Genomic DNA, 27,127 nt, shown 5'->3' with positions numbered 1-27,127 from the left:
TTCCATCATGTGGGAAGTGCTGCACAGAGAGGTGGTTATAATCAGCAGTGATTGCAGATGAACTGTGGGGAGGAGGATATTACATCAGGTGGGCATGTGATGAGTTTCTTACCCCATGATGGAGATCAGAAATTGTCCTGGAACATGCTGAAAAGTAGAAGGATTGAAACAGGTTGGGGTTTTTTTTTTTTTTGGCCTGCAAGTCAGCTTTGTTGCTTCCAGGTGTGATTGAATGGAAGAGGAATCATTCCCTGCATGAAGTACTAACACTGGTCAGACTGACAGACTGTTAAACTGTTTTGACCAGGAGAACTGGAGAAGACCCTAAAGACATCGGAATAATTGCAGCCTTTCCAGCAGCCCTGCAAGGCTGATACTCATGGCAAGTGCACGCTGTCCTTTACATCAAATAAGAGAGAGATTATGCAGCATCCATCTTGAGAGGAGTTTGAACTACAGTGTCCTTGACTGTGTGGTGCCAGCATCCTTCATATGAAGTCATCAGAAGCAATGATCTTGGGTTCAAATGTTATGTTAAAAAGTGGGTTCACTCTTAACTGTAAGATTTATCAGAGGTTTTTCCTGAAAGCAACTGACTTACAGGAAGACTCCCCGTCTGCATATCTGATTTGGGAAAATAGGCAATATTTCCCTCTGGGTTTTTTATTCCTTTGGCCTAATCTTTGTGTAGAATATACTGTGGAAATTAGCTTAGCAGTCGCAGTGCTGGTGCTTTTTTACATCTGCATTCAGTAACACGGGGAGACTCTGAAAGTAGAGGTTTGGGTTTCATTGCTTCACACATTCCTCAGCTGTGGTTCAAGTCTGTTGTTGCTTTGTCTTAGGGGTCTGGGGACATTGTGCCAACACCAGAAATTGATCTCAAGGGTCAGATGTGTGACAGATACTGTGCCACAAACTTAGGTGGCATCTTCCCATTCCTCAGTTGCCCTTTGAAAGGATGAAACAATCTTTTAGCCAGAAGGTCTCTAGCTCCTTTGTCCCAGCTTTGGAGCTCGAATTGTTGCTGTTTTTAGAGACATGACAGAGTTGGATATGAGTGAATGTTGAAATGATGTCTTGATACTTGAGGATTCAGTGGATCTCTATGGTGTACACACCATTTTAGGAAGAGGAACTCTGGATTAATAGGCAGCTGATAATTAAGAGGCCAAAGCAGTGTTCTGAGCTTCTCTCACTAGAAAGAAGCAGTGTTAAAAATGCCAGGCTTGGATGCTTCTAGAGTTACTGTCTATGGATAAGTGCTCTTTACAGAAAGAAATACAATTCCCAGCTCTGCCTTGCAGAATTCTTCCATGCTTTTGTTGAACTGGGAGGAACAAGTTCGTTTTGGGGCAATAATGGAGATGGCTTTTCTCATAATGTACCAGTCTCAATAACATATTCTGTCTGCAGTGTTTTTCTCTGCCTGGTACATTTGGCTGCACTAAATCAGAGTGAATTTATAATCTTTTACTTCTGGAGGAGGTGGCAGGAAGGCAGATGACTACAGTACCTCTTATAGAATATTATTAGAAAAGAAGTGTGAATTACCTCCTAGCCTCTCATGCTGTTGAAAAATTGATTTCAATGACATTTTTAAGGTGTTGTTTCTAAGACATTCAGTAATTGTCATTCATCCATGAATGGTTAGTGAGATGAATAACAAGAAGTTGTTTTGGATTCATAGGAGGATGTGTTAAAAAATAACATTTGGAAAAAAACCCTGGTTATGCTAAATTCTTCTGTATATCTAAACAGCACCAAGGTTATCTAAGTGGTTTAGGTAATCCAGTAATTGTGAAAATTATTATTTGAGACATAGCAGTGGAAAGATAATTTCCATTTGTGTGTGGACTCTTAAAAGTTATCTGACATGGGCAGATGCATACAGTATTATAGCAATGTGGCTTTGAGGGAAATAAAGCAAACCTTCTTGCTGGCCATTCTTTAGGCAGATAAAATATAGCAGCATTGCTTTTGAGTTGATTCATCCTTTCAGCAAGCAAATGTCAGAATTCAAACATAGCAAAGAGAGGAGGGAAATGGGTGAATCTTAGAGGACTTCATCTTTGAATGCAAACTTTGAAAATAATTGATCTGCAAGGAGACATATACTTACTGGGTAGTTGCATGTAGGCTTTAGGAGAAGCTTACAATAGATTTCTTTCTGAAAGTGTTGCAAAGAGGTGGTGTGCCTCAAGAAACCATGTGGTGTGCCTCTAGGACACCACAAGAATTCTTCACTGGGATCAAAGAAGATCCAGGTAGTTCTCACAGACGCATGCTAATGGGTGTAAACAACAATGTATGTTATTTTTAAGGTGCATGACACTTTAAAATTGCTGTTTATCTTAGGTTCGAAATGGAAGGAGTTATATAAATACCAAACATCTCCCTGAGTAGCGCTGGCACAGCATCAACACTGTGTTTTTAATGTTTGCCCCCCATTAGAGGGCTGGAGTGGGCAAGTTCCTGGGAGGGACACAACCAGGCCAGCTGAGCCAAATTAACCAAAGGGATATTCCATACCATGTGATGTCAGCTCAGACATGAAAGCCAAGGGAGGGAGGAGAAATGTGGGTCATTCATTATTTTCCAGTGTTCACCTTCCAGAGCAACTCCTGTGTGTGCTGAAGCACTGCATCCTGGGAAGTGGCTGAACATTACTTGCTGATGGGAAATAGAGACTAACCTTTTTTTCTCCTTTACTTATGAACATGCAAACTTTTGCTTTAGTAAAATGCTTTATCTCAACCTACTGGTTGTTTTCCATCTTGTTTCCTCTTCCACTAGGAAGGGGAATGATAGGGCATCTTGGTGGGCACCTGATATCCAGCCAACTACATCTACATGCATCCTCCAGAAATATCATTAGCAGTGCTGAGCTTCCATCCTGTAGGTCTGATTCCCAAAACTTATATCTGCACAAAAGCCATCAGTAAATAAAATTTTTTTTTGGTTCCTTACAAGAAGGAAACTTGTGCTGAAGGAATAGGTTTCTAAGGAAATGCTAAGAGCTCTTAATAAAAAAGTCTTCTACCTATCTACTTCTGTAAAATCTGTTTTTAGAGTGTGCTTTGACTCACATGTTCTCCATCTGCTCTGTTCTGTGTTTTTGCCATGCATACATCTGCTTGAGATGCAAGGTAAGTTGCCTATCTCTCACTGAGAAGTAAACAGAGAACATAAGTATTTTTGCCACATTAACAGCAAGAAATTGCACTTGTGATGTGCATTGCATTGTCTCTAGTGACTTCTGCACTTTGCCTACCCTCCTTATGTTCCCTGAGCTCTGGATGAGTTGGCTTGGTTTTTGCCACTGTTTTTTGGTTTGTTTTTTTTTCCTATCCTTGATAGACTTTCACAATGTTAAAAATACCAATGATGTGGGTAATTTCTTTTATCCCATTCCAAATTTTAAACTAGAACATCCTTAAACAATAATACTTTTTCTCCAACATGCATAGACTATCTTCCTTGGAGGACTTCACAGCAGCACTGTCTCCATAAAGCCTGGAGATTTATGTGGCTGTGAATGAAGCAGCACCTTATCTTGTGCATGATACTGGAACAGAGCATGAAGAAGAAGGATAGGATAGGGAATTTCTTTCCTATCAGAAGCCAGACCGGTCTTCCACTGATAAAAACTTTGTTAACACCTATATTCACAAAGTTCAGCACAGGTGGAGAGAGAATGGAGAAGCTGAGCAGCATCCAGGCAATGTGAATCTGGAAGCAGAAAGGGGAAAAGGGATTTTATAGAGAAAAGAGGTGAAAGGTGGGAGGAGAAAGAACACTTCAGGTTGTGATGGCTCATCCATATGAAGTTGGCTGGGGATTTCCCTACTTTCAGCAAAACCAAGGCACCAAAACAGTAGTTGAAGTGATTTAGGAGTCCTTAGAGGGCAGAAAGCATGGTATCAAATACTGAAAGCTTTTGCCATATTACAATTAATCTAATTTTTGTTTTCTCACTTTCAGTTTGAAGGACTATTAAATACATCTGGAATTGATAAATGAATGAATAGACTACCACTTACAAATCCTCACCCAAAATGAAAGAATGTGGCTTCCTATTAAATGGGAGCTTACTGTCCCAACATAGGCAGCAGCATTAGCAATGAGTCCAACAAAATTAAAGAGCTTTCTGAATGCTTTGACAAATAGAGTGCTAATGGCCTTGATGAAAAATGACTTTTAGCAAGATCTTCCAAATATTTCCTCCAATTTTAGCTATATTTCAGTCCCACTACATGCATCTGTTCTTCTCAAAGGAATTCTAGCAGGCATTGGGACATTTTTCAACATCATTGGTCAATTACATTACCACTAGAGCTGGTCACATATTAAATTCAAACAACGCTATGGTTCAAAGAGACAGAAAGCCTACTGCTTCATGGACACTGGGGCTGGAAGAGTCATACCAAGGGAATCACGGCATGGAACCATCATTTTTGCCTCCCCACTTTTCTAATCTGGGCTGCTGTTGTGCCAGGGACCTCAGAAGCAGTGCCAAGATTCCATTGGAGTTAGTGTTAAGGTTCAGAGAGTCAGAAATTGTAAAGCTCCAGGGACACTGGGACTGCAGAAGTCATGCCAAGGGGATCACTGCAGAGCACCCACATTTCTGCCTTCACACCTTTGTAATCTGGGTCACCTAGGGTGATATGGACCTCAGCCTTAGCACCAAGTTTCCATTATTGTTAAGATTAGAGTTAGAGTTCAGAAGGCTAGTTCAGCTCAGAGGACACAGGGCCTGGAAAAGTCATGCCAAAGGAATCATGGCAGGGCACCAACATTGCTGTCTTCAGCCTTCACACCTTTGTAATCCAGAACACCCATGATGATGGAGCGAGGGGAAGCCATATGAAGAGTAACTGAGGGCTTGGTCTACTCAGCCTGGGGAAGAGGATAGTAAGGGATGACCTCATAGGTTCCCTGGTGAGGGGAAGAGGAGGAGCAGGTCCTGATCTCTGTGGTGACCAGTGACAGGATCCAAGGGAATGGCATGAAGTTCTGTCAGAGTAGGTTTAGGTTAGATATTAGGAAAAGGTTCTTCATGCAGAGTGTGGTTGGGCTCCCCAGGGAAGTGGTCACAGCACCAAGCCTAACAGAGTTCAAGGAGTGTTTTAACAAGGCTCTTAGGATCATGGTGTGACTCTTGGGGTGCTCCTGTGCAGGGTTAGGAGTTGGACCTAAGTAATCTTTTTGGGTCCTTTTCAATTCAGGATATTCTATGTTTTTATACTTTTTTAATGTAAAAAGGTGTTTCTGATTGACTCAAATAAATACTTCAACTTTTTTTTTCCTTTTTAAACAGAAAAAGTAGAGTTGGTTTTACTTGAATTTTTTTTTAAATGGCTAAATCCACACTGTTTGCATTTCACAGAAATAAAACATTTTTGTACTAACCCTTGCACCACAAAAACAGCAGTAAGCAGTTAATTTTCTGCAACTCTCACACTTAGAAAAGGATTTACTGGCCAAAAGGGCTGTTGACCTCTCCCAGATGCAGAGTGAGATGGCCTCTCTACTTTTTGGCCAAAACAGTCCATCATCTGTCAAATACATTGGGGAAAATACAATAGAGGTCTCCTTCAGTCCTTCTGCCTGGGGAAGAAGCATGTGTCTCAGCTAGCAGCAGAGATGAAGGATCAGTAGGGGTTTCCTGCAGGATCAAGGCACAGGTGTTAGTGCTGCCACTTACACACTGTATGTAAATATTCATAATTACAAAAAGTAAGTTCTGTTTCAAAAACACACTGTTTCTATTCTTTAGACTTGTAGTTATTCCTACAGGTGTTGTTGACTTTTCCTGGGTAGGGAAGATGGGAAACAGTACAAAAACTCTTTCACAAATACTATGATGACATTTCTGGCTCCCTAGTCAGGATGCATCCTTTCTGCATTCTCAGATGTACCTAACTGAAGGCTTGCCATGAATCCTTGAATCTCCACCATATGAGTTGCTAAGATGCATGCTGCTAAGCCTGGGTTCAGGTTCGTGGAACCTGTCTAAGTTGCCCTGAAAATGAAGTCCACTGATTTTAAGCCCCCAGTTGCTCTCTGCTTTCACCAGAAGAGAGGGGTCACAACAAGAATAAATTCAACAGGCAACAGCCCAAATATTCCTCTGGCCTTTTTGTGTTCCCTCTAGCTTGTTTACATTGACATTTAGAGAGGCAGATGAGCTCACATTTAATAAAGATTTTTGAAATAATCTGCTTTGATTGGGTGCCTAAATTACTGGATTTTATCCACACAATTTTCTTCTGTTGTCATGAATGTAAGAAGTCAGTACATTGATACCCCTAAGTAGCTATGCACTTCCCACCAATATTGTTGTGATTTTGATCTCCTGACAAGGGAGTGTTATAGTGGGCTGAGCCCAGTGGAATGCATCACCAGCACCTGTGTTCCAGTTCAGAATCCATCACTGTTTGCCTTTTGCTTTGGTTTAGTCAGGATGCTTTTTCTTTCTCTGTGTGCATATCTTCACTGATAACGTGCAGTTTTTTTCTTCCCCACTGTCTCACAGAAACATTGTAAGCGTTAATTGGAATTTTTATAAAGCATACTGACAGAAGTTATTTTAATTAATAAGACCATTAAAAAGAATTACACTCTGGTAATCCTAACAGCTGATCCCAGTGGGTTGTCAAGGGTCTCTTATTCCCCTTCTTGTCATAGTTCACTAAAAAGTTTGGAGTTTTTGGTTTGTATCACTCCTTTGTTTTGCAGTAAAATGGCAAAGTGGTAATTGATATTCCTGGGATGACAAAGCAGCACTGCACTGCACTGGAGAATGTGTTAAAGATAGCTGTTTAAAGTTCAATATTTATCTAAGGACCATAAGGTAATATGAAGTCTTTTTATAGTAGTTCCTCTGCCCTTGGACATTGCATCAGAGCAGCAAGCTTTTCCTATTATTTTGATTTTGTTCAATAGTGAAGGGCATTAAGAAGTTGGTTATAGGGCTGAAGAAGCCTGCCCAACAAGGCAGTCCAATAGGTCAAGTAATTAAAATACAAATATGACTCAACTGCCAGGTCCCTTGTGCAGAAGTGCCAGTAAAAAGTTTAGTAACCTATTAAGAATGCACTGCAGCAGCAGCAGCAAAGGAGAAACAAGAGTGCCGAGTGTGCGTACATGATGTACCCTCTCTCTGCCAGTGCTGCTGCCAGTCACACAGGCCGGGTTTGATCACTTAGGTGTTCTTGCTGAAAATAACACTGGCACAAGACCATGCCTAGAAACTTGCAGGAGCGGATTACACACATGGGTGCCCCTGAGCAGCAGGGCTGAACTACTTGCTAGCAGTGGTTCCGAGGTCTTAAGGCAAATACAGTTTTATTTGTGGGGGGGCAAAATGCACTGGGGAAGCCCATAGTGAATAAACCAACAGTATTAGGTAAGTATTCTCTTCTTTTTGGCCTGCCTTTGCAATGTTCTTAAATCAGTCCTCTTTCCCAGTCCTGGGAGAGTAGTTGCCATCCTTCCAGTCTCCACCATGGGCTCCTCATACCTTGTTGTCTTGGCTTGGCACAGACACAAATCTGAGCAAGTCAGTCTTCAGCCAGCACAGCTGACGTGGCTGCAGCTCCAGTTCTGAAGAGAGAGGCTCTAACCAGCCTTTCTCAGCTAGCCTGCTGTTTGGAAGAGGTCTCCCTTCTCTCATGCAGCTTCCTGTGCCCACCTAGCCCACCATGCTGGCTCCCACACCAGCACTGCCACCTTATGCACTTGAGGTGATTCTCAGGTGTTTCTCTTAGCAATGGGGTTATCCTTAGTGCTTTGCCCCAGTGGAAAATATCACTGCTTTGGAGTTCAAGTGCTCCCAATTACGTGTGCATTTTCCCATTCCCAACACACACCATTCCCCAGTATGTGAATCAGATAGTCTCAGGCAACTTGGGATCACAGTTATTCTTCAATTACACATTTGTAGTGATCTTCCCTGTTTAAAAGGGTTTATGCTGCAATTCTTGCACTTGAATACTGCAACAGAACAATGTTACAGCTAACATTATGAAATACATCTAGTTACTGCGTAGTCCGTTCCCACCTCAAAGGCATTTCCTTAACCTTCTGCTTCAAATACACATTCACACATACACTGTTAATGTGACCATTAGCAATGAGGCAAACATGTAGATCTGGGGATTTCTGACATCTTTCTGCTCCCCAGTTAAAAAATGGTGAGCTACATTTCTATTAAGAAAATACCGAGAGTCTTCAAAAGAGAAAATACTCAAGAGACACTTCAGCAGGGCAGAGGGCAGAAATACTGCAGGTCAGCTTGGTTCATCTCTCCTTCCTTTTCCACTCTTACCCAAGAACCAAGGGGGTGGTATCAAAGACAATATACAGAATGCAGCAACTTCTTATAGACCCAGTGTTGGCTGGGGAGTGGAGATGCACAAGAGACACCGAGAGCTGACAAGATTGGGTATAAAGGCCCGTGACCATAACAACCAGGTCATTAGGGTTGTAGAATCAAAGGGTCACCGAGGTGGGAAGCATCCATGGAGATTGTTTTGTCCAAACCCCCTGCTCAAGCACAGTCAGCTGGAGCCAGTGGTCCTGGATAATGTCCAGTCAGGTTTTGAATACCACCAGGGATAGAGACTCCACAACCTCTCTGGGAAACTACTTTCTATGTTTGATCACCCTCAGAATAAAAAAAAAAAAAAGTGTTTCTTATGTTTAAAGAAAAATTTTCATGAACCATCTGCATGTGTGGGTGACCTCTGTCCCATCCATCCCACAGCACAAAGAGCTCAGACCAGCTGGAGCATACATGACAAAACTTCACAGAAGACTGATTGCACAGCTTTATGAACAGGTGCTGCATAGGAAGTTGTCTGGAATCCCTGTGGCAATAGGGGAATACAGATTACATTTCTAGTACCAAAAAATGTATTTGGATACTACAATTATCAAAGTAATGGATTTTTTAGGCCACATTTATCAGGGTCATGGGAAGGAAACCAAGGGTTACTTAACTACCTTGGACCTCATCCGGAAGGCTGGAGCAGAAGTTCTTGAGGACTTTACTCCATGATAGGAGCTGTGATACCAAGTAGAGCAAGTCCTCCTTCCTTCATCATTCTCCTGAGTACAAGACATAAAAACCACTCATCCCATTGCAACCCTACTGTGCACACACTGCTCTCCTAGCAACAACTGACCTTACATATGGTGACTGCTGTTGTTCTACTCCTCTGCTTGCTAGGAAAAATACTGCTATGTGGTAAGAGGAATCACATTTTTTTCCAGTTCTCCTTCCTTTTTCACATTTAAAATACAAAAGCCATGCAGATCACTGACAGCTCAGTGAGATCAGCCTGGCTGGGGACAGAGCTGTAAGTGAGGGAAGCAGAGACAGGCATACCAACATTAAACTGAAAAGAGACTTGTAGAGTCTGCAAGAGAACCCAGGGAAGCCAGTAGCTTTAACATTATGGATGTCACAGCTCCACTGCAACCTGATCATCTTGGAGCCCTTTGATACTATATATGTTCAGTATCACTGTCTTCTCATGATGTTTGTGTATTGCCCATCATTGTAATCCTCAAAAAGGTATTTAACAGTAAGAAAGGCCATTTCCCACTGCAAGTTTTTTTGTTTTTTCATATCGAGCTCTCCATTATCTCTGTTAAAGCAAGATTACTTATGTTTACAGAGTTCAGAGTCTAAAAAAGTAACGAAATGTGAAAGATAAACTCCCTACAGCAGTGTTAATGTCAGTTTTATTTGCATCTTCTATTTTACAGTATTCAGTAAATATGTACAGAATGCATTTTCAGATTATGATATCAATGTCCACATTTTCTGAGAAAAACAGAAAAATATAAATGTGTTCTGTGTAAGGAATGAAGTTGGATTTTGCTCTAAAAGAAAACATCACTTGTAATTTACTTAAATTTGACACTATAAAAGTATAACCTTTAGTTACATGATGTATGTTGTTTTCAGCTCTCATCTCTTGGCAGAGATGGTTCACAGGAGATATGAATGCCTTAGTACAGGCATGGGTGAAAGGCAGAGTACCTGTCAGTCTCTGAATATGTTCTTCTTCTCCTGCCCTTCTCCCTAAATATGTACCTTTTCATGCTTGTCTAAATTGCACTTCAGCCATGCACTATATTTGGATTTTAGAAATAAGTGACATTATCAGGATTTATACATATTTAAGAACAAGGTCAAACACTTTCTTGCAAACTGTACTGGTTAGCACGGAGATCTTTCTTAGTCCAAGCATTTATACACGTGATAATTTAATGTGATTCCATTTGTAAAAATCATGCCACCCTCTTGAGACCCTTGTATTTATCTGCTTTCAATTACATTTGAGGTATTCTGAAAGTCTCCTATACTAATCCCATCCAAGTTGGAAGCCACATAGCTCATGCATGAGACTGTCAAACATGAGTAGTTGCAGATGTCAGTGCACCAGTGGCAGGAATCCAGGAAGATAGATCAAGGCTTAGTCACTGAAAAACACACGCCAGCACATTTCAGATACATAGCATTGTATCACCTCATGAGGAAAATGTGTCGTGACAGGAAATCAATAATCTCTTGGAGGTGATCTGTTTTTGAAATATTCTTGATTAATTATGCCAGGGTGTGTTTGGCGACTTAGCCTGATCCAGCCTTAACCTAATGCTTTTTGCATGAAGCACTATTGTTACTAGTCTCATAAGTCAAATCTGATGGTTCAAGTTGGGTTTTAAAGGGTCAGGCTATAGATTTTGTAATGTCTTTGTGCCCGACATTGCCGTCTTTACTATGGTGTGTAGGCTTTTACTGTCAATCAAAATAACAGGTGTTTGAAGATGAACAGTAGTATTTACAACTAATTGCATTTGAAGCAAAATTACTCTCCTAAATAAAGTGTGTCATATAGTGGGTAAAACAAGTAGGGAATGTCAGTGTGTTTTCATGGTAGAAGGTGTTCATTCAGGATGTTTCCCAGGCTTGTTTGCTCATCTGCCTTCTTTTCAGAGGAGAAGCAGCTCTAGGAGACTCACAAGCAAGGCTGCATCTCTGTCCTTTCCCTGCCTTCTTACACAAACTCGTTTCCTCCCTCAACAAGTTTTTCAACCATACCTGCTACTCCATCTGCCTTCTAACCAATGCAGGAACCCAGCCCCTACCTCTAGGCTTCCCTGTGCCCCCACCACATACCCCCTCTTCCCTGCACCTTAACACATGCTAGTGCCTTATTCACTCCTGGTCTTAGTAATCTGGTGATGCCGCTAAACCCAGCCTTGGCCTTCCACATCCTGAGCACAGAGTGCAAGAGCAGCAGCTGCCTTAGTGCCTGGCCATGGCTCGTCAGAGTCTGTTGGGTGACTCGGAGTAGCTGCTCCTGTGCAGCTACTGTCACACAGCACAGCCCTGTACTGTTGCACAGGCATGCACCTCTGCCTTGCAGTGGAGTACGTACTATTTAGAAGACTCAGGGCAATGCACGTCCAGTAAAGCTGGACAGACAGATTGTTGGGTGCAAGAGTAAGACTATTCTCACCTTAGTCTGCTACTGTTTTCTGTAGTACAGCAAAAAAGCTTAGGAAGTTAGGTCCTCTAGAGATATTTGTTAAAGGAGTTTACATGTACGATGTAAAGAAATAACGAAATAAAGATAATAACAATATCTGTAAGATTGATTGTTTGAACCACATTGCAGATAGTTGCAATCACCATGTGATAGACCAAAGTTTGACCTTTGGCTACCTCACCTACACAACACCCAATAAATCCAGTCCCTCAGTAACCACTTCCAAGATTTTAGATTTCCGAATAGCATCAAAGAGTCACCACTTGAAAAAGAAACTGCGAAATAATGGTTTTTTTTATTTTCCCAAATGTGGAATTTCTTTCCCCAAATTATACTGGCCCAAAGCCCAGGACAAGCAATATTTGGTCTTGGACCGGTGACAGATTGAGAGTCCAATGTTTTCAGGTTGGAAAGAAGATACTTTGGCTATCATGAAGCCAAAAATATCTCTCTGTGAAAGCCTTAGTACTAGCCCTGGGAGATGGCAAGATGTTAGAAATTAATACAGAATATTTTATGTAATGATAAACTTTTCAAGTTAGTCAAAGAGATTTAGAAAACATATTGATACAAATTATTTTCCCCCTTTGAGTCCTTTGAGTCGTGGTATGGAAGGAGTTCACTTTTCAGGGAGAGGAATACTATTTTCCATATGATTTAAACCATTGGTAAGATACATCTTCAAGCTCTCTTTACTGATTTTTTTGCTGGGAATACATGAGGCTCAATGACTTTACTGCAAGCACTGCAAAAACAGCCAAATATTCATTCATGCAAATCAGATCTTGGTAACCCATGTAAAAGTCTGTGTGTTTGTGTGTGTATAAACATTGATTTTAAGGATAATTTTAAGAGCCAACAATATATTTCTTTGCCTCGATCAACCTTTTTGCAAATAGTAGTTGGAAAAATTCTAGGGCAGGTGGTTCAACTGTCAAATAAACTGAGAAAAATATGTAGAAAAATTACTTTGCATAACACTGTGATTAATGAGTGCTTCTTGAACAGGATTTATCTCTGTGTATATTCGAAGTGGTTAGTAGCATGTTTTTTTCTAAGGATTCCGTGGCAAAAATAAGGATTTGAGGTTGAAAATATATTTGGGTCTGCAGGGTTTGCTCAGCCATGGCTGAGTGCACAGAACCAGGACTTTGTTGAGTGTCTTGTATTTTAAATCTACTAAGGGTCAAGCAGTGCCTGCTGGCAGGAGCAGACTGGGGAGTTTGGGCATGGCACAGAATGAACAAGAAAGCCTGGCTAAGGGATCCCAGCAAAAAGGAGGTAGTTGATTTATGTGACGTTGCACTTGGCATGTGTTTAATGTTATCTGCATACATGACAAGCATTAGAAGTAATTACGTTGAATTAAACAAAGTTAAAGGAAATTAAAGACACGGCAATGCTGTTGCATTTGGCGACACAGCATTGGTTTTACACAGTTTTGCTATACTGTATATGCTGTGTCTGGTCCCTACCCTCATCTTGTTTCAAGTCCAAGGGACCCAGATTTTGTGTGGCATGTTAGAGTATTAAGGATGGGAGCTGCAAGAAAGCAGCTTGGAGCACCAGGAGCTGAGATGAAAGAGAGACAGACAGCTCAGAGGGAGGCAACTGAAGAAGCCTCCAAAAGCAGAAGGGAACCAGGACAGTGCGTCAATCAGGGTAACAACTGATAGATGCTGAAAGGGCCAAGATGTCTCAGAGCTATAAGATTGAAGGATTAGATTGGCTTTCATAGCAATTTTTTGTTATTTCTCTATACGTGCTTGCTCATCGTAGGCTAACACCTGGGAACAGAACTGAGGAATGTGATGTGGTTCTTCATTCCTCCATAGCTACCCTATGTGACCTTGAATGAGGCATGCCATCTTGCCCTTCTTCAAAATTATGATAGGATATCCTGCTCCTACAGATCAGGGCTGCTGTGAGGGTATGTTTAGTAACACTTTTGAGGTGCTGAAGTGCTTTTGTGATTGGCCCTGTGGAAATTATATAGATAAACACCTATATATAACCTCCCTGACACTAGTACAGTCATAGGGTGAGATCAGATTGACACTGCTGTTTCAATATATAGTATATACTACATGTGTCTGAAGAAACAAGAACAAAGCTGACAACATCAGGTGTGCGTGGAGAAAGTGATAGAAATCTTCTTAAGTCAGGTGTGCCATGTCCACTGTGTTTTACTACAGAAAAGAGGAAAAGAGGGGGTAACATTAAAGAGGAAGTGTTAATTTTCTTGTCAAAGAAAGAAACACTCTCATATTGATTGAAAATGGTTATCTTTGGCTCTTGTATGTTTTGTGGCATCATGAGGTATTGGTCTTTGTTTAGATCATATAATACTTCTTCCTCCCTCCAACCTACCATAACAATTAGTGAGCCGTCTGTGGCTGCCTTGGAGTGCATCCTGTGCATCAGCATGTCTCATTTAATAGTCATAATTTCTCATTTGTTAGAGGAAAAGTGCTACCAGTGCTTTCAGTCTCATAAGGGCTCAGGCTCACTCAAGGATTCCAATTTATTATGCACCCAGCTCTGATATCCTGCTGCTCTCTTTATGGATTAGGCTGGCTTGGTAGAAGGTATCATTCTTCAGACGACACATAAATGCTTTCTTGCCAGCTGTTCCTTTCTCAGAAGTTTCTCAAGGAGTAAATCATAGTCATGCCCTTATTTTACTGGTTCCTGATCTGGTTTTCCACGGTACTCTGCTAGAAGCATGCAGAAAAATGAGCTTTATTGCTACTGTTACTCTGCAAATGGCACTGATAAAACTGTAGGGATTTTTAGGCCTGTTAGTATTGGTTTCCAGGATGAACACACTGGTAGTGGTTTTAAATTTAGAGGAATAGGCATAAGTCAGTTAGCTGCTGGTTTCTGTAAAATCTTTGTCTCAAGGCGCACAAACCCCTGAGAGGGAGGAGTGAGTGGCAGACAGAATTTCATTCATTCTGATGTAGAACAGCTGTTTAATAACATAATCTTGTTGAGAGTTCACAAGAAAAAGGGGAAGGGTAACATTCTGCTGATGGAAATTATATTTTATAGACAAATTGTAAAAGAAAGCAGAGGCAGCCAGAAAGCACAGGAGTTTGCACAGAAGCATGCAAAGAAGGGGAGCACTGCCAAATTTATACCAGCATAAGTCTCAGGCACAGTGGCAGTATGCTGCAGGGTTTCCCTAGCAGATGTTGAAGCTGCTGCCCTTGCCAGGGCAGAGGCTTTGACATGGACACAGCTTTGGGTGGCAGATACAGCCCTCCAGTCCTGGGCTGCACAAGTTCCATGGGTGAAAATTTATCTGCAGCCTACTTGTTGCAGAGTACACCAGCACTCCCAGGAGGCTCCCAGTCCATCAGTTAGAATGTTGGTGGACTTCAAAACTGCAAGGCCTCCTTTCTTGTCACTGGACTTTCATTCTTAAGAGCATGGACTGAATGTCATGATGTAGGCCTCAGAGGTGCACAGTATTTCCATTGAACTAAAATGTCCTATACCTTGTAGTTTTCAGTCTGATCAAATTGAGTAACAAGTCGCAGTCTGTTGGTTGAAGTGAATTATAATCACAATTTTTGTGATCCTCAAACAGTTTAATCATTCCTATAGAACTTCTGCAAGCTACCTGGGCATCTGAGATGCCTTTGTAGACTGAACTCCTTAACATAAGAGGTAGTTCTGGACAATTGGTGAAGATCAGGATGATGACTTGGGAAGACATCACTACCATGTTTGTGGTGATGATGCAGTACATAAAGAAGTCAATTTAGCACCTTTTGAAAAGTTTTAGGATTCCATTAAAAACACAGTTAGGGGAGAGAGAAAAGGCCATGTAAGGTACTGTTGAAACCAGTGTTAAAAAAAGCAGCACTTACTGGTTAAAAAATGAAATATATAATCAGGCTTTCAAGAATGAGTACTTAATTGCCTAAAGACTATTACAGAACTCATTGTTAATGTACCTAATTTGCATAAAATCTTTTTTTCCGTGTGACTGTTGCAGAACACACCTAAAATGGGGAAGCACAGTCCTCCATCAAAGCTCAGCTTCCCAAGCCAGCACCGCAGTTGTGGTGCATATTTGTAATGTGATTTTCTGGTCTCAAATGTCATTAGGCACATATATACCATGTGAGGTGTGGTACATATTTTAGTAATATCTTTTAAAGAGTTATTAAAGAGCAGAGTTTCTCTCGAGAAGCTGTGACAGTGGCTCTAGGAATTAATCCACCTGCAGGATGCCAGGATGCCTTTATTTACAGTGTGTACTAATTCAGCTTCACTCAGAGGTTGCTTCTTTGGAGTCAGTCTCCAGAGTGTCTTGTGGATCAGATTGTCTTTATGATAACCTTCCTGCATGTTTCATCCAGGCTCTATGCATTGCGCTGGTTTCTCTGTTTCCTAGCAGTTGGAGATTTGGCAAGCCATATTTCTTCACCACCTGTAGGCGATGAGTCCTTGGAAATGCCATGTGGTAGACACCGAATGAGAGGAAGTTGTGGCTTTCTACTCTGCTGAGACCAGCACTTCCTAGCAAAAAGATTCATCAAAGCTGCCTTTCCAGCAGCAGGGGTGGGCAGTGAGGGGGTCTGAGCAGGGCAGTGCCATGGCTGGGTAATGGGGGCTTATGGTCAACTCTTCCACTCACAAAAGTGGTCTTGGCAGATGAATCCTTCAGAGAGGGCTAAAAAATGGGTCTGAGGGCTGCTGTCTTGGCATTCCAGAGAATAAAAGGTCTTGTGGCTGCGAGGACACCTTGCAGTTAGTACCACAGTCAGCTGGAGGAGCTGACAGGGTGCATTATCTTGCAAGGAGATGCAGTTACTGAGCCCTGAAAAATCTGTCTAAGAGCTCCTGCTAATGATACAGGATTTGATATCTCCCCCACAGTAGATATGTGGCTGCCTGTGCCAAGCTGGGGGCTGGGGACTACTCCAAGCCTGTGGTCACCACAGGAAATACGTGCAGAAGGGGACATTGGGGATGGTGTGGCCACAGCAGTGCTCAGCACAAGTCCCTTGTGTCAGCACAGTCATACAGGCAAAACTATCTCATGGGGGCAGCTGGTCTCAGTGGGAGGAGAATAGGATGTCCAGGCAAAAATATAATTTTGTTTGTAACTACTTAGCCTATATTAGAAATGCCTTATCGATATAGCACAGTTTAGTACTATTATAATATTATACTAGTCATTATACTCTAATTATTTATTTGTTCTTTTCTTAAAAACTTTCAGTAGTGCAAAATGGCAACTACTGTAAAGCTGTTAGAGCAGCTAATCATCCTTACTGTTTAAACCTCCTTGTTATTTGAACTTCCTCATTCCTCAGTCTTCTCTGAAGTAAGCAAGCCCCAGGAGATACTTGGGCAAAAGGTGAGAAATGTGGTTTTGTCCCCCCACATACCAGTAAGTAAAAGGGATCAGTCCCAGAGGTACCAGTTGGGTATGTTTGATCAGCAAAGCGTGATCTTTAGTCAGGGCAGGGAAATATCAATGCTATTTTCTCTCTAAGCCTCAGATTCCCACTGGCCTGTTTATTCAGAAATCAAGTGGCAAAAACATTAGAGGATATGAAATCTTAGGCCCCCTGCAGAATACCCAGCCCTGATGGACCCCACTGCAAGCACATTTGACCCCTGATCATCTTCGCTGTGCTTCAGTCTGGAGTTTTAATTGGCACTGTTGGATAAAAGGTATCCCAAACTACAGAATTTCATGGTTTTTAAATCAAGGTTTTTTTAGGAGCTGAAATGTAGAGAAAGGAAATTTTATCTTGATTGTGGTTTGGTAAAGGATCTGAAGCAGCTTTTTAGAGTGGCACTTTCACAAAAGCTTTTTAAACCAAAGTTCATACTCCAAATTTGTAAAACTGCAGTGTTGGCATGTAGCATTGGCATTCTCTCTAACAGACTGAAATTAAAGATACACATCTCTGATTTTCTCCTTACACTTTTAGTTCCTCTGTACTTTTAATGGGATTTTGTACATGAACTCTTTAGTGGCACAGCTTATTATTTGCTTTTCCCCTCACCCCTTACCTTTTGAGAAGAGCAGAAGTGAGAATTTAGGAAAATAATAACCTATTTTATCATATAACCACAAGAATTGGGAGGAGGGGAAGGAGAAGAGTATTCTAGATTCAAACTTGATTGCTGAAATTATTTTAACTACGTTTTAATTGGTAAGCTGTTGAGTTGTTATCATCAATGAGGAACTCATCAACAAGCAGTATCGAAAACAGTAAACATTTACATGGGGAAACTGAGCTCACAAGCTCTGTAACTTTCATCCATAGAGTGTAGAGTTAAAACTAAGTGACTGGATTGCAAGAATACATTGTACAAGGAGTATCAAGGGTGGAGTTTGGAATTAATAGTAGTTATTTTCTTCTGGGTTTTTTTTCTCTGAATAAATTATGGGGGCAGGGCAGGAGACATTTGCACGGCCTCCATCTGCATTGCTTTGGGGACTCTGCAGAGTGAGGCACTGATCTCTCTCTTCCTGGAGACCTTTTCCATACAGACGCAAGATGTGAATCTCCAGGACTTGCTTTCCTGTCAGTCCCTGATCACGGATTCTGAAAGTCCTCTGCAGCTCATAAACCTCTCATCTAATGGTGGGCACATTTATAGCAGACCACATGTAAAACATCTCTGCATTCTCTTGATGCTGATTTATACCATTTAAAGGGTGGAACAAGTCGTTAAAAGACGAAGAAATTGAAAGCTCCCCTAACTGCTGTATTATCCACCTGACATTCTCCAAATGCTAGTCATTAATTACTAATGCCTTGAAAATCAGAGCAGATATCCAATTCAATTATGTTACATCTCTCAGCAAGAGCATTTCCATTATCTTACCATTTCCCATTCAAGCCATTCTTCTTTGCAGTTTTTAAAAGCTTAGACCCCCCCCCCACTGTTTCTTCTCAGTTGAACTTGTAATCCACACAAAGATATTTCTACTCCATGCCTCTCCTATCTGCATGCTGGTGAAAGTCAGTGTGGTTTTACATTGTAATTATTGCAGACTTAAAAATCTGAGCCTCCAGCATCCCCCAGAACTACATGATGTCAGAATGTGGCCAGTGTATGCCATAACTTTCCTTTCCAATTGGTGATCAAGTACTTGGGAAAGGACTGAACATGTATTAGGACTTAGGCTGCCCTTGCAGTCCTTATACCTTGAGGCCTTCCTGTGGAGTGGGCAGAAGAGTTCACAGTGAGTCTTACCAAGCCCTAGAGCTAAGCTGTCAAGTGAAGTAATTCCCTTTGGATGCCAGCAAAAACTTGGCCCCATGGGGGCAAGGCAGGGTATGTTTCTGGAGTCACCACTACAGCTGGTCCTAGGTGAGCTGTATATTCAGAAATTATGGGGTTTATTTCCTGGCACATTTGTTCTTTGTTTATGTATATTTTCATGTTTGCCAGCACTCTGAAATGTAGACATTGAGTGTTGGGGGCAGGCTGGATGCAGTTTTTCATGCTGCTGACATTAATTGGATGAACAAGCCTTCTCAGAAGGGGCAGTGTAGGAAATGTGTACAAGAAAATAACAAAATAAGGAGTTTCACATCTAAATAAAGACAAGTGGCTGAAAATGGTTTTTACAGCTTTGACTTTCATATGATTCATTTGGGAATCTAAAACAATTTTGTGCAACTAACAAATTAAGATTCACAACACCTTTCTGAATATAATTGCTTCTGTCTTGCAGATGGAGGAACAGAGGTATTGATGCTATCATATGAAAATCTATCCCCTGTTTTCAAGTCCCCAGATTGAGATACATCTAAACCTAATTCTCAGAAGCATTAAATACCTCCATTTATATTCATTCATTTGGCATTGTTTGTACTTAGTCTCTGAAAACCAGACGCATTGCCTTCCAGATAGAATGGTCAAAATAACTGAAGTGACACAGCAGAGCTCACAGAGCAACTGTGAGCAGACTGGGGTTGGGACCTGTGTCCTTTCATGATACATTTCCGTTTTACTCACTGAGTATCTGCCATGGATTCCTGAACAAAAGGACAAACACATTCTAGTTTCTCAGTTTTCCTCTGCTGTCTCGAACAATTGGGCATTATAGAGATGATATTGGTTGGGTCATTGAACAATTTTATGGTTATTTTAACTTGTCTTTCTAACCATCAAGAATTGTCTTCAGATGTCTGCAGTTAAGTTTCTTATTGTAGAATTGAAATGAAGATACAGAGAACCATTTGTATCACCTGCTTTTCCCTATTGTTTTGTTTGTTGTTTTTTTTTCCAGCACACAACAGTTTTGCCCTTTGTATTAATCGAGATGAGAACAACACATCATCAGTATCCCAGCAGGAGCTGTGGACTTGCTGCAGTGTGCACCTTCGCTGTTGGCTATATTTTATGGTAAGGGCTGTACATGCTGTGTTTTCACGTTGTATTGGGGGTTTTGTACTGCTAAATTTGGGCACATATTTCATTATGGATATAATCGCTAACAGATTCACGCTGCATGCCTCGTTTGGTCCAAGACCTGGGCTTTGTCTGGTTTCCCCAGATGCTTATATTTTTAGAAAGTATATGCCAAACCTCACACAACAGGAATTTGTTGAACAATCCCATGTAAGCAGTGGTCTTTCCAAGGGTACATTTTTCAACCTTTTTTCAAGCTAAATGTTTTTTTTGGACCTTAGTTTTATTGCTTGGGGTTTTTGTTCTATCAAATAAAATTTAGAATAGGCAAATTATTTCCTGCATCAGTATTTAAGCAGCAACAGAAAAGATAGGACACTGTCTTTTTTTCTTTACTAGTTCGCAAATTCTTTTTGTAAAATTGATTACAGAATAAGTCAGTAATCCAAACACTCTAAAGTTTGTTTTAAGAAATGCAAATGTTGGTGAGAAATTGAGCTAAAACATAAATATTCTTTCTTATACAACATTAAATTAATTCTTTTGGGCAGTTTCTAATCAAGCACTTGACTTGCCTGACAGAGTTAATATACTTTGGTCAACGTAATATTTATTTTTCACTAAACTTTTGTTTTATTTATATTTGTCCTTTGATGCCATCTATCCTTTATTCTTTCTGTATTTCACGACCCCCATTTCATATTCTTTCTTTTCACTTCACAACATCCTTCTCTCAGCTAAGAAGGTATTTTCCAAAACTTCAGCCAACCAAAAGAGATAAAGCTAATGTGAGAGTAGCATGGTCTTGAGGCAGTACTATTGCACTGCTTCAACTGTGCCATTTGTCCCTCTGGTCCAGTGAAAGAGGGATCATTATTCATTCATATCCACACACACTCAGTGATCATACAATGCTATTAATCCAGCTGAAGTGGGATGTTGTATCCCAGGACAACAGCCACATTCTGCCATTTGCTTTTATAAACATACATACCCTTCTTAAAAAAGAATAATATTTTTAATTGTAAGATAAGGGCAGCCTCATGCAAAAAGGCATATGATTATTTCTTCAGGAAAAAGTAATTATGTTTTTTAATCCATATATAGTAATGCTTAACTGTGATAGTTCTTGATATTCCTCTAATGGTGCCTGGAGACAGATTGGCAGAGTTACCTATGGCTTGACCTCTTCTGGCAACTCATGTTTTCTCAAAATCATCTAAGTAGACACATGCAATAGTATTTAATAGGAATTTAAAATTGAAACATTCCAGTTTTACAAGTGAAATAAAACCAGATGTGTCTTAAAATCTTCTAAGAATCTGTTACAGTGTCAGTGTGATGCTCATCTAACTTGATCCTGCCTACTACAGTGCAGCTGTATCTTGCAACTGGAAGGTTAAAGAAAATCATAGGACAAGTAAAGCAGGAGAAGATTCTGCATTAAATAATTACTGCATTAGGAATTACCCAGGCACAAACTATGGTCATCTCCCTTTGCTTTTGCTGTTTATTTGTTTTACCTACACATACATTATTTCCAAAATGGTTAAGGCTACTCTCAAGTGATTCGCATTTATTCCAAGTTGTTATTTCTCTTTAAGTGAGATGAGACAATCTTAAAAGTTCATCCTGCTAAATTATGCACATACAACCCATTTCTCCTTCTACTGATATGAAAGGAGGCCTTTGCAGGATAGTGGAGACAGACAAAAGCTGTACTGTGCCATCACTTGCAAGTTCTGCATTTCTTCAGCCTTCAGGTGCTATTGAAGACTCTGTCCAAGATGTGCTTGAGGCTGCAAGCCAAATCTTGGTCCCATTATATCAATATGATATATCATATTCAGAGGTTGGAAAAATCCACCAGAAAGTATGAAAAGTGAGGAGTTTCATCCCTCTCATTCAGGATGTGCCTTCTTTTCACAGCTGAAATCCACTGTCCTCCTGTTGCCAATTGACCACATTGTAGTAGAGACCTTAATCACTCAGAAGGCTTGGAATTGCTAAATTTGGATTTGTTGTCCTTGTTGGCAGAACCCTCAAGGTTAGCACAGTGTATTAAAATGAGACTATACCTGCAAATGATCTAGTTCCATACAGCCTGGTGGAACTTCCTTCCTTTGTACCTAGGGTTGACCATGGGTCCCAGTCTGGGGCTTAGTTTGTGGTTTGTGTATTTTTAACTAGAATTTAGGGATCTGCCACTTGAAAATTTGTCCTTCTGCCTATTCTGTTTTTCCATCAGTTGCAGTTGTTTTACTGCAACTCTCAGAATAAAGTGAAGACAGTTGCTAATCAGACATTCTCTATGTCTTGTTCTTGATTTTTGAATTCTCTTCCCATCTCAGCTGAAACTTTCTTACCATCCTACATGTTTTATGTATTGTGTTGCACTTTTTACTGGAAAGGAACATACAGGAGGATGTTGTTTAGGTTTGATTCCGTGAATGTTTTTTTCAACTCCAAGTATAGTAAAGCTTGTTTTATTTCATATGTGACTGAATCTGTCATGTATGAAAGAGGTGGTAGAATAGCAAGTGCTTTTTTATGTATAATTGGTAAATAAGAAAACTGACAAATAATTCTGAATAGCATCACTGAAATTGGAAGAACATGGCTAAATAACTTGATATCTCCTGAGCATGATTCAGAGACTTGTTTTCTGAGAAACATCCTTTCTTGAAGAGTAAAAACCTTTTCTGTTTTTCTGTTTTTTATTTTTTTTTTGCATTCTCTTCCTTCAGTCAAAGAGTTTTTGAGTAGGCACACTTAGTTCATGCACACTCTGTGAGAGGGAGCTCACAAGGAACTGTGCCCAAGCAGAGCGTTCACAGACTTGCATTGCTTGTTGCAGACCATACATGGACTTTCAGGATCAAGGCCATGGGATAAGATGGGAAAAGCCTATTGGCTTTATTTAGCATGGCTTGAAAAGGTCACAGTTTGTATTGAATTGTTAAATCTAGAGAGTGCTAAGAAAACCAGAGTGCTTGCCAGTACTACCAGAAAATTCTGCCAGTGAGTGTATGGAGTTGGTTGTCAAGGAACAGAAAAGAGCCAGAAATGTGTTGCTCCTTGTAACAAGAATGACCTCATGGTAACTAATATCAGAGCCTAATATGTCCCTAAAATAAACTGAGACAAATACATTCATTTTAAATAGTTTTCTTTTTCCCTCTACTTTTGAGCACTTCATGATGCTGAAAAAAAAGACCCTAAGAACCTGACTCCACTGCAGTAGTCGTGCTGGGCTGCATGTTTGGGAGCACAAGACTTGATCTGCTCTCTTATTGCTATCTCAAATCCACTAGGAGCTGCCTCTACATGTGCCAAGCTTGGACTTAGTTCATTCTTTCATTCTTTTATAAATCTATTTAAAGAGCTTTTAAACTTTCATTTGAAAATAAAGTTTCTCTTGAAGTGAGTATAGGAGAGTTCTGTAGATTCACTGAGGGAGAGCATTTAGATGGGGTAATTTGCTGAATTCTTCTTGAACAAATTTAAGAAAGGAATGTACACGGAGGATTTGGAATGAATTTGAGATTGATTCTATCAGGCTTGCTGTAGGATTTCCACTAGTGATTCTCCATAGAAGGAGAGGAAGATCAGAAAGAGCAGATGTTGGCACAGACTGCTAGGGCAAACCTTGACATTCAGAAGAGAGGGGTGGTGGGTTAGAGTGTGAAGCTTGGTGAGAATTGACAGTTGTATTGATGAAGAAGGGCACGACTGAGAAAACACAAGGATTTTTGAGGTTGGTGGTGCCAATGGAGCAGGAGAGACACAACATGGCTTTGCTAGGCATTGCTAGGAAGGGTATCATACATGCTTTTGCAAGTGAGCACTGGGGATAAAAGTTCAATAAAGATCAAGGAGTCAGTGGTTAGAGAAAGAAAAACAAACAAACAAAAAAACAAATAAAATATCCTGGGGGCAAGTAAAAGAAATGAACTAAAATTGTGGGTTAAAAGAGAAGTAGTAAGGAAACATGCAGCTAACAGGTCAGCAGCTTCAATGTTGAAATCATGCAAGTACATGGAGAATGCTGGGCAAGGGAGAGAGAAACAGACTTTGAAATCAGAGTGGAAGGCTGATATAGAAGTGGATGATAGATGAGACAATGCAGAGGAGGAGAAAAGAGATGGAGCTGGAGCTGCCCAGAACAGGAAAGAGTAGGAAGAAACAGAAGCAGCAGAAATAGGCCAGGGGAAGATTAGCGTTCCCTGTACCTGACCCAGAAGGAGGGTGGGAGGGCAGAAGTGCTTTCAGCAAGAGAAGGCTGTGTGGATCCCCAGCCTGTTAGGTCTGACATAGCCATTATGGACTGCTACTTTCTGGCTTGCCTCCACCTCCACATCCTCAAATGTTTCAGTCAAAGCAACAGAACAATCACAGATGACATGCATGGGTAATATGTTCTCACTTCCTTGTGCAGCTCCTTAAAATATAGCTCAAGAAGGCATAGCAACCATTACTATATTTAAAATGAAAAATCATTTACCAAAATAGATGATTGCCAGAGACGACAGCGCTTCACAGTGAATTTGCTAAGTTTCTGTCATTGTAGCTACCTGTACATAAACACAAATTTCTGCTAAGCTTTGTTCATCACAGAGGATCTCAGCACCATGTCATGCTGAGTATGTTTTGGGTGTGACATTATTTGCAGCTGCTCTTTCTTAGGACTTGTCTACTTCTGACTGCATAAGCCGCTCCACACCAGTAGCACAGTCCTGTAACCCACATATTTTTCTCCACTTGGATGAATGGAGAAAAATCCAGCATTAAGAAAATGGTACAAGAGGGATGATCACTGTTATTTGCTAAATGATGACTGTTACTTTTTAGTCTTTTAAATTTTTAAACTATGTACATTCCTGGTGTAGGTGTATTAGGTCTGGCTGCCTGTTAATATAAGAAGCCCATCATCTTAATATAGCTGAGATCTTAAAAATTCTGATTAGATGCAGAGCAAACTCTCCTGTGTTTCTGGGGGGAGTTACAAAGATGTGCCTTACGTCGATCAGTATTAGAAACCAAAAGTAGAACAAATTTAGTGTGGGTCATTGTGCTTTTGCGCTGAAAGCACAAGATTGGTCCTACACTACAACCACAAATTGTTTATTTGTTTGTTTGTTTGTTTGTTTTGAGTCTCTCACCTGCTGTAAACTCAACACCTCATTTGGAAGACATTCCACATTTTAATAGCTTTGCATAAAGTTATCACTGTTTGTGGAAAAGGAAGAGAGTGATGCTGGAAAAGATTTTGAAATGAAGGCGTAGAAAATGCCCATGTTCTGTTGTTTGAGTAGCTACTGGGAACTGGTCTATGATTCATCTGGAACCAAGGATTCAGCCTTCCTTTGTGCCAGGCACTGGAAATATGAAGAGCACTGAAGATCTGGGAGAGGATTTGCTGCTGCAAGAAGTAACCAGAAAGGAACTGCCGTTTGTAGATAAGAATTGTCATATACCCAGGCTACAGGTATAGCTAATTTCAGATGCTTCAGGAGAGCTTAGCAGACCATTATGAAACAACCAGCCTTCAAGGGGAGTTTTCTTCCAAAACTTATGTCAAAATGTAGGTGCTTAGATCCTTTGGTCTTTATGGTTTCTATACCTTGTACACTTTAAATTTAGGCATAATTGTGTGCATTCATATTGCTTGTACAATCTCTTGATTTCAGAAACTTCCTGGAGTTGCATGATAGGGCCTAGAGAAGAGAAGCAGACTAACTAGGTTTCCGGACTTTCATACTTCAGAACTTTTTTTATATATCTATATTTCAGTTACATATGACTGAAAGGAAGGGTAGAGCATTCCAGACATTAATTAGGTATCATTCAGAAAGATATTTCTATTGTCATATTTGAATTTCTTGTCTCTGAGTTGTATTGAGGTGATTCTTCTGTCACAAGGAAGAGAACTGGGAGCTCTTCACCCATTTTATGTCCTGCATTACTATTCTTTGTCCTTTCATTTGCTGTTCTTGAGAAGTTACATAGCCCCTCATCTAACAGCCCCTTTTTCCAGAACTCATAGTACTGGTTGTTGATAACTACAGATTATGATGAAGTACTCAAGATGGGCAGGAAACAGGTGGAGGTTCTCTCTGAGAGTTCAGACCACAAAGTGCTGCTGAGCTGTGGCAGCTGTCTCTCAGCTGAGACCAGCCACCATGAAGGAGCAACCATCTTCTGCAACAACTCCCATTAAAAAATTCATGAGATGTCATGGTTATTATCTGCCATTATATTCATTTGTTTAGCCTGATTCTACCAGGACTAAGGTCTTACACATGCTGTTGTTAGAGCTGTATCATTTAAACTGACAGGGTACACGTGAACCACAAGGTCCAAACAAGATTTTTGCGCTTAGTTTTCCTCATTAACAAAAGATCTATATCCAAAAAAACAAATGTATGTTCCCTGCATAGTTTTCATTTTCTCCTGTTACTCTGATAGGAGAGATATACAACATCTACTGTGTAGTGGAAGTGAAAACCAGCTACAAAGTCACATTTTTGACAGATTTGTTAAAAACAAGCAATACTGTGCATTTTCAAATAGCTTTTTCTGATTTCTACACCAACTGGTAGAAAAATTCTAAAAACAACCACTTTTTTTAACAGACATTTTAATTTGAATACAATGTGTGAATATTTCCATTCCTTCTCTTTTTACTGTTTCTAACAAATGGCTAGATGAACTCCATGACCTGTAACACATTCATCTTTGAAAATAGACAGTTATGCCTACCTACCTGTTCCAAATCACGGGGAGTTTCAGGTTAATTTTATCTTCTCAGAAGTAGCCAGTCCAGTTTCAGTTTAAACTTTTTCTCCTCAGTTTCTTTCTATCTAAACAACACATTTTTTACACCTGTTCATTAACAAAGTCTTCAATTTTGTCTAGATTTGCACTCCTAAGTAAAGCTTAATGCATGCTTCACTGTGCTTAACTAATAATGAGGTTGGATAGGAATAATGTCTACTGCAATTGCAGCAGTGAAGGCATTAATTATCATTGGCAGTCAGCACTCTTGTGTGGAAGTTTTATGCGAATGGTTGATCAGCCCTTTATAGTGCAGCCTCCAGACCACCTATATTCCAGCAGGAGTGAACCTACTGAGAAAGGCCACCAGGTGAGGTTTC

At 40.4% G+C, this 27,127-nt stretch overlaps 1 protein-coding gene across 4 annotated transcripts in view; it reads left to right on the top strand.

Moving 5' to 3' along the window:
* Positions 1-27,127, top strand: part of AIG1 (androgen induced 1) — a 125,932-nt gene that overhangs the window by 92,592 nt on the left and 6,213 nt on the right. For all 4 annotated transcript variants that reach the window (XM_062488901.1, XM_062488899.1, XM_062488898.1 and 1 more), the window contains one exon: positions 19,849-19,964. In XM_062488901.1, the coding sequence (XP_062344885.1) occupies positions 19,849-19,964 (116 nt within the window). The remainder of the gene's footprint in view (positions 1-19,848; positions 19,965-27,127) is intronic.

The sequence above is a fragment of the Cinclus cinclus genome, chromosome 3, assembly GCF_963662255.1.
Source record: "Cinclus cinclus chromosome 3, bCinCin1.1, whole genome shotgun sequence".
NCBI lineage: Eukaryota > Metazoa > Chordata > Aves > Passeriformes > Cinclidae > Cinclus > Cinclus cinclus.
The sequence above is the reverse complement of the archived record's forward strand: the minus strand, read 5'-3'. Positions and strand labels throughout refer to the sequence as shown.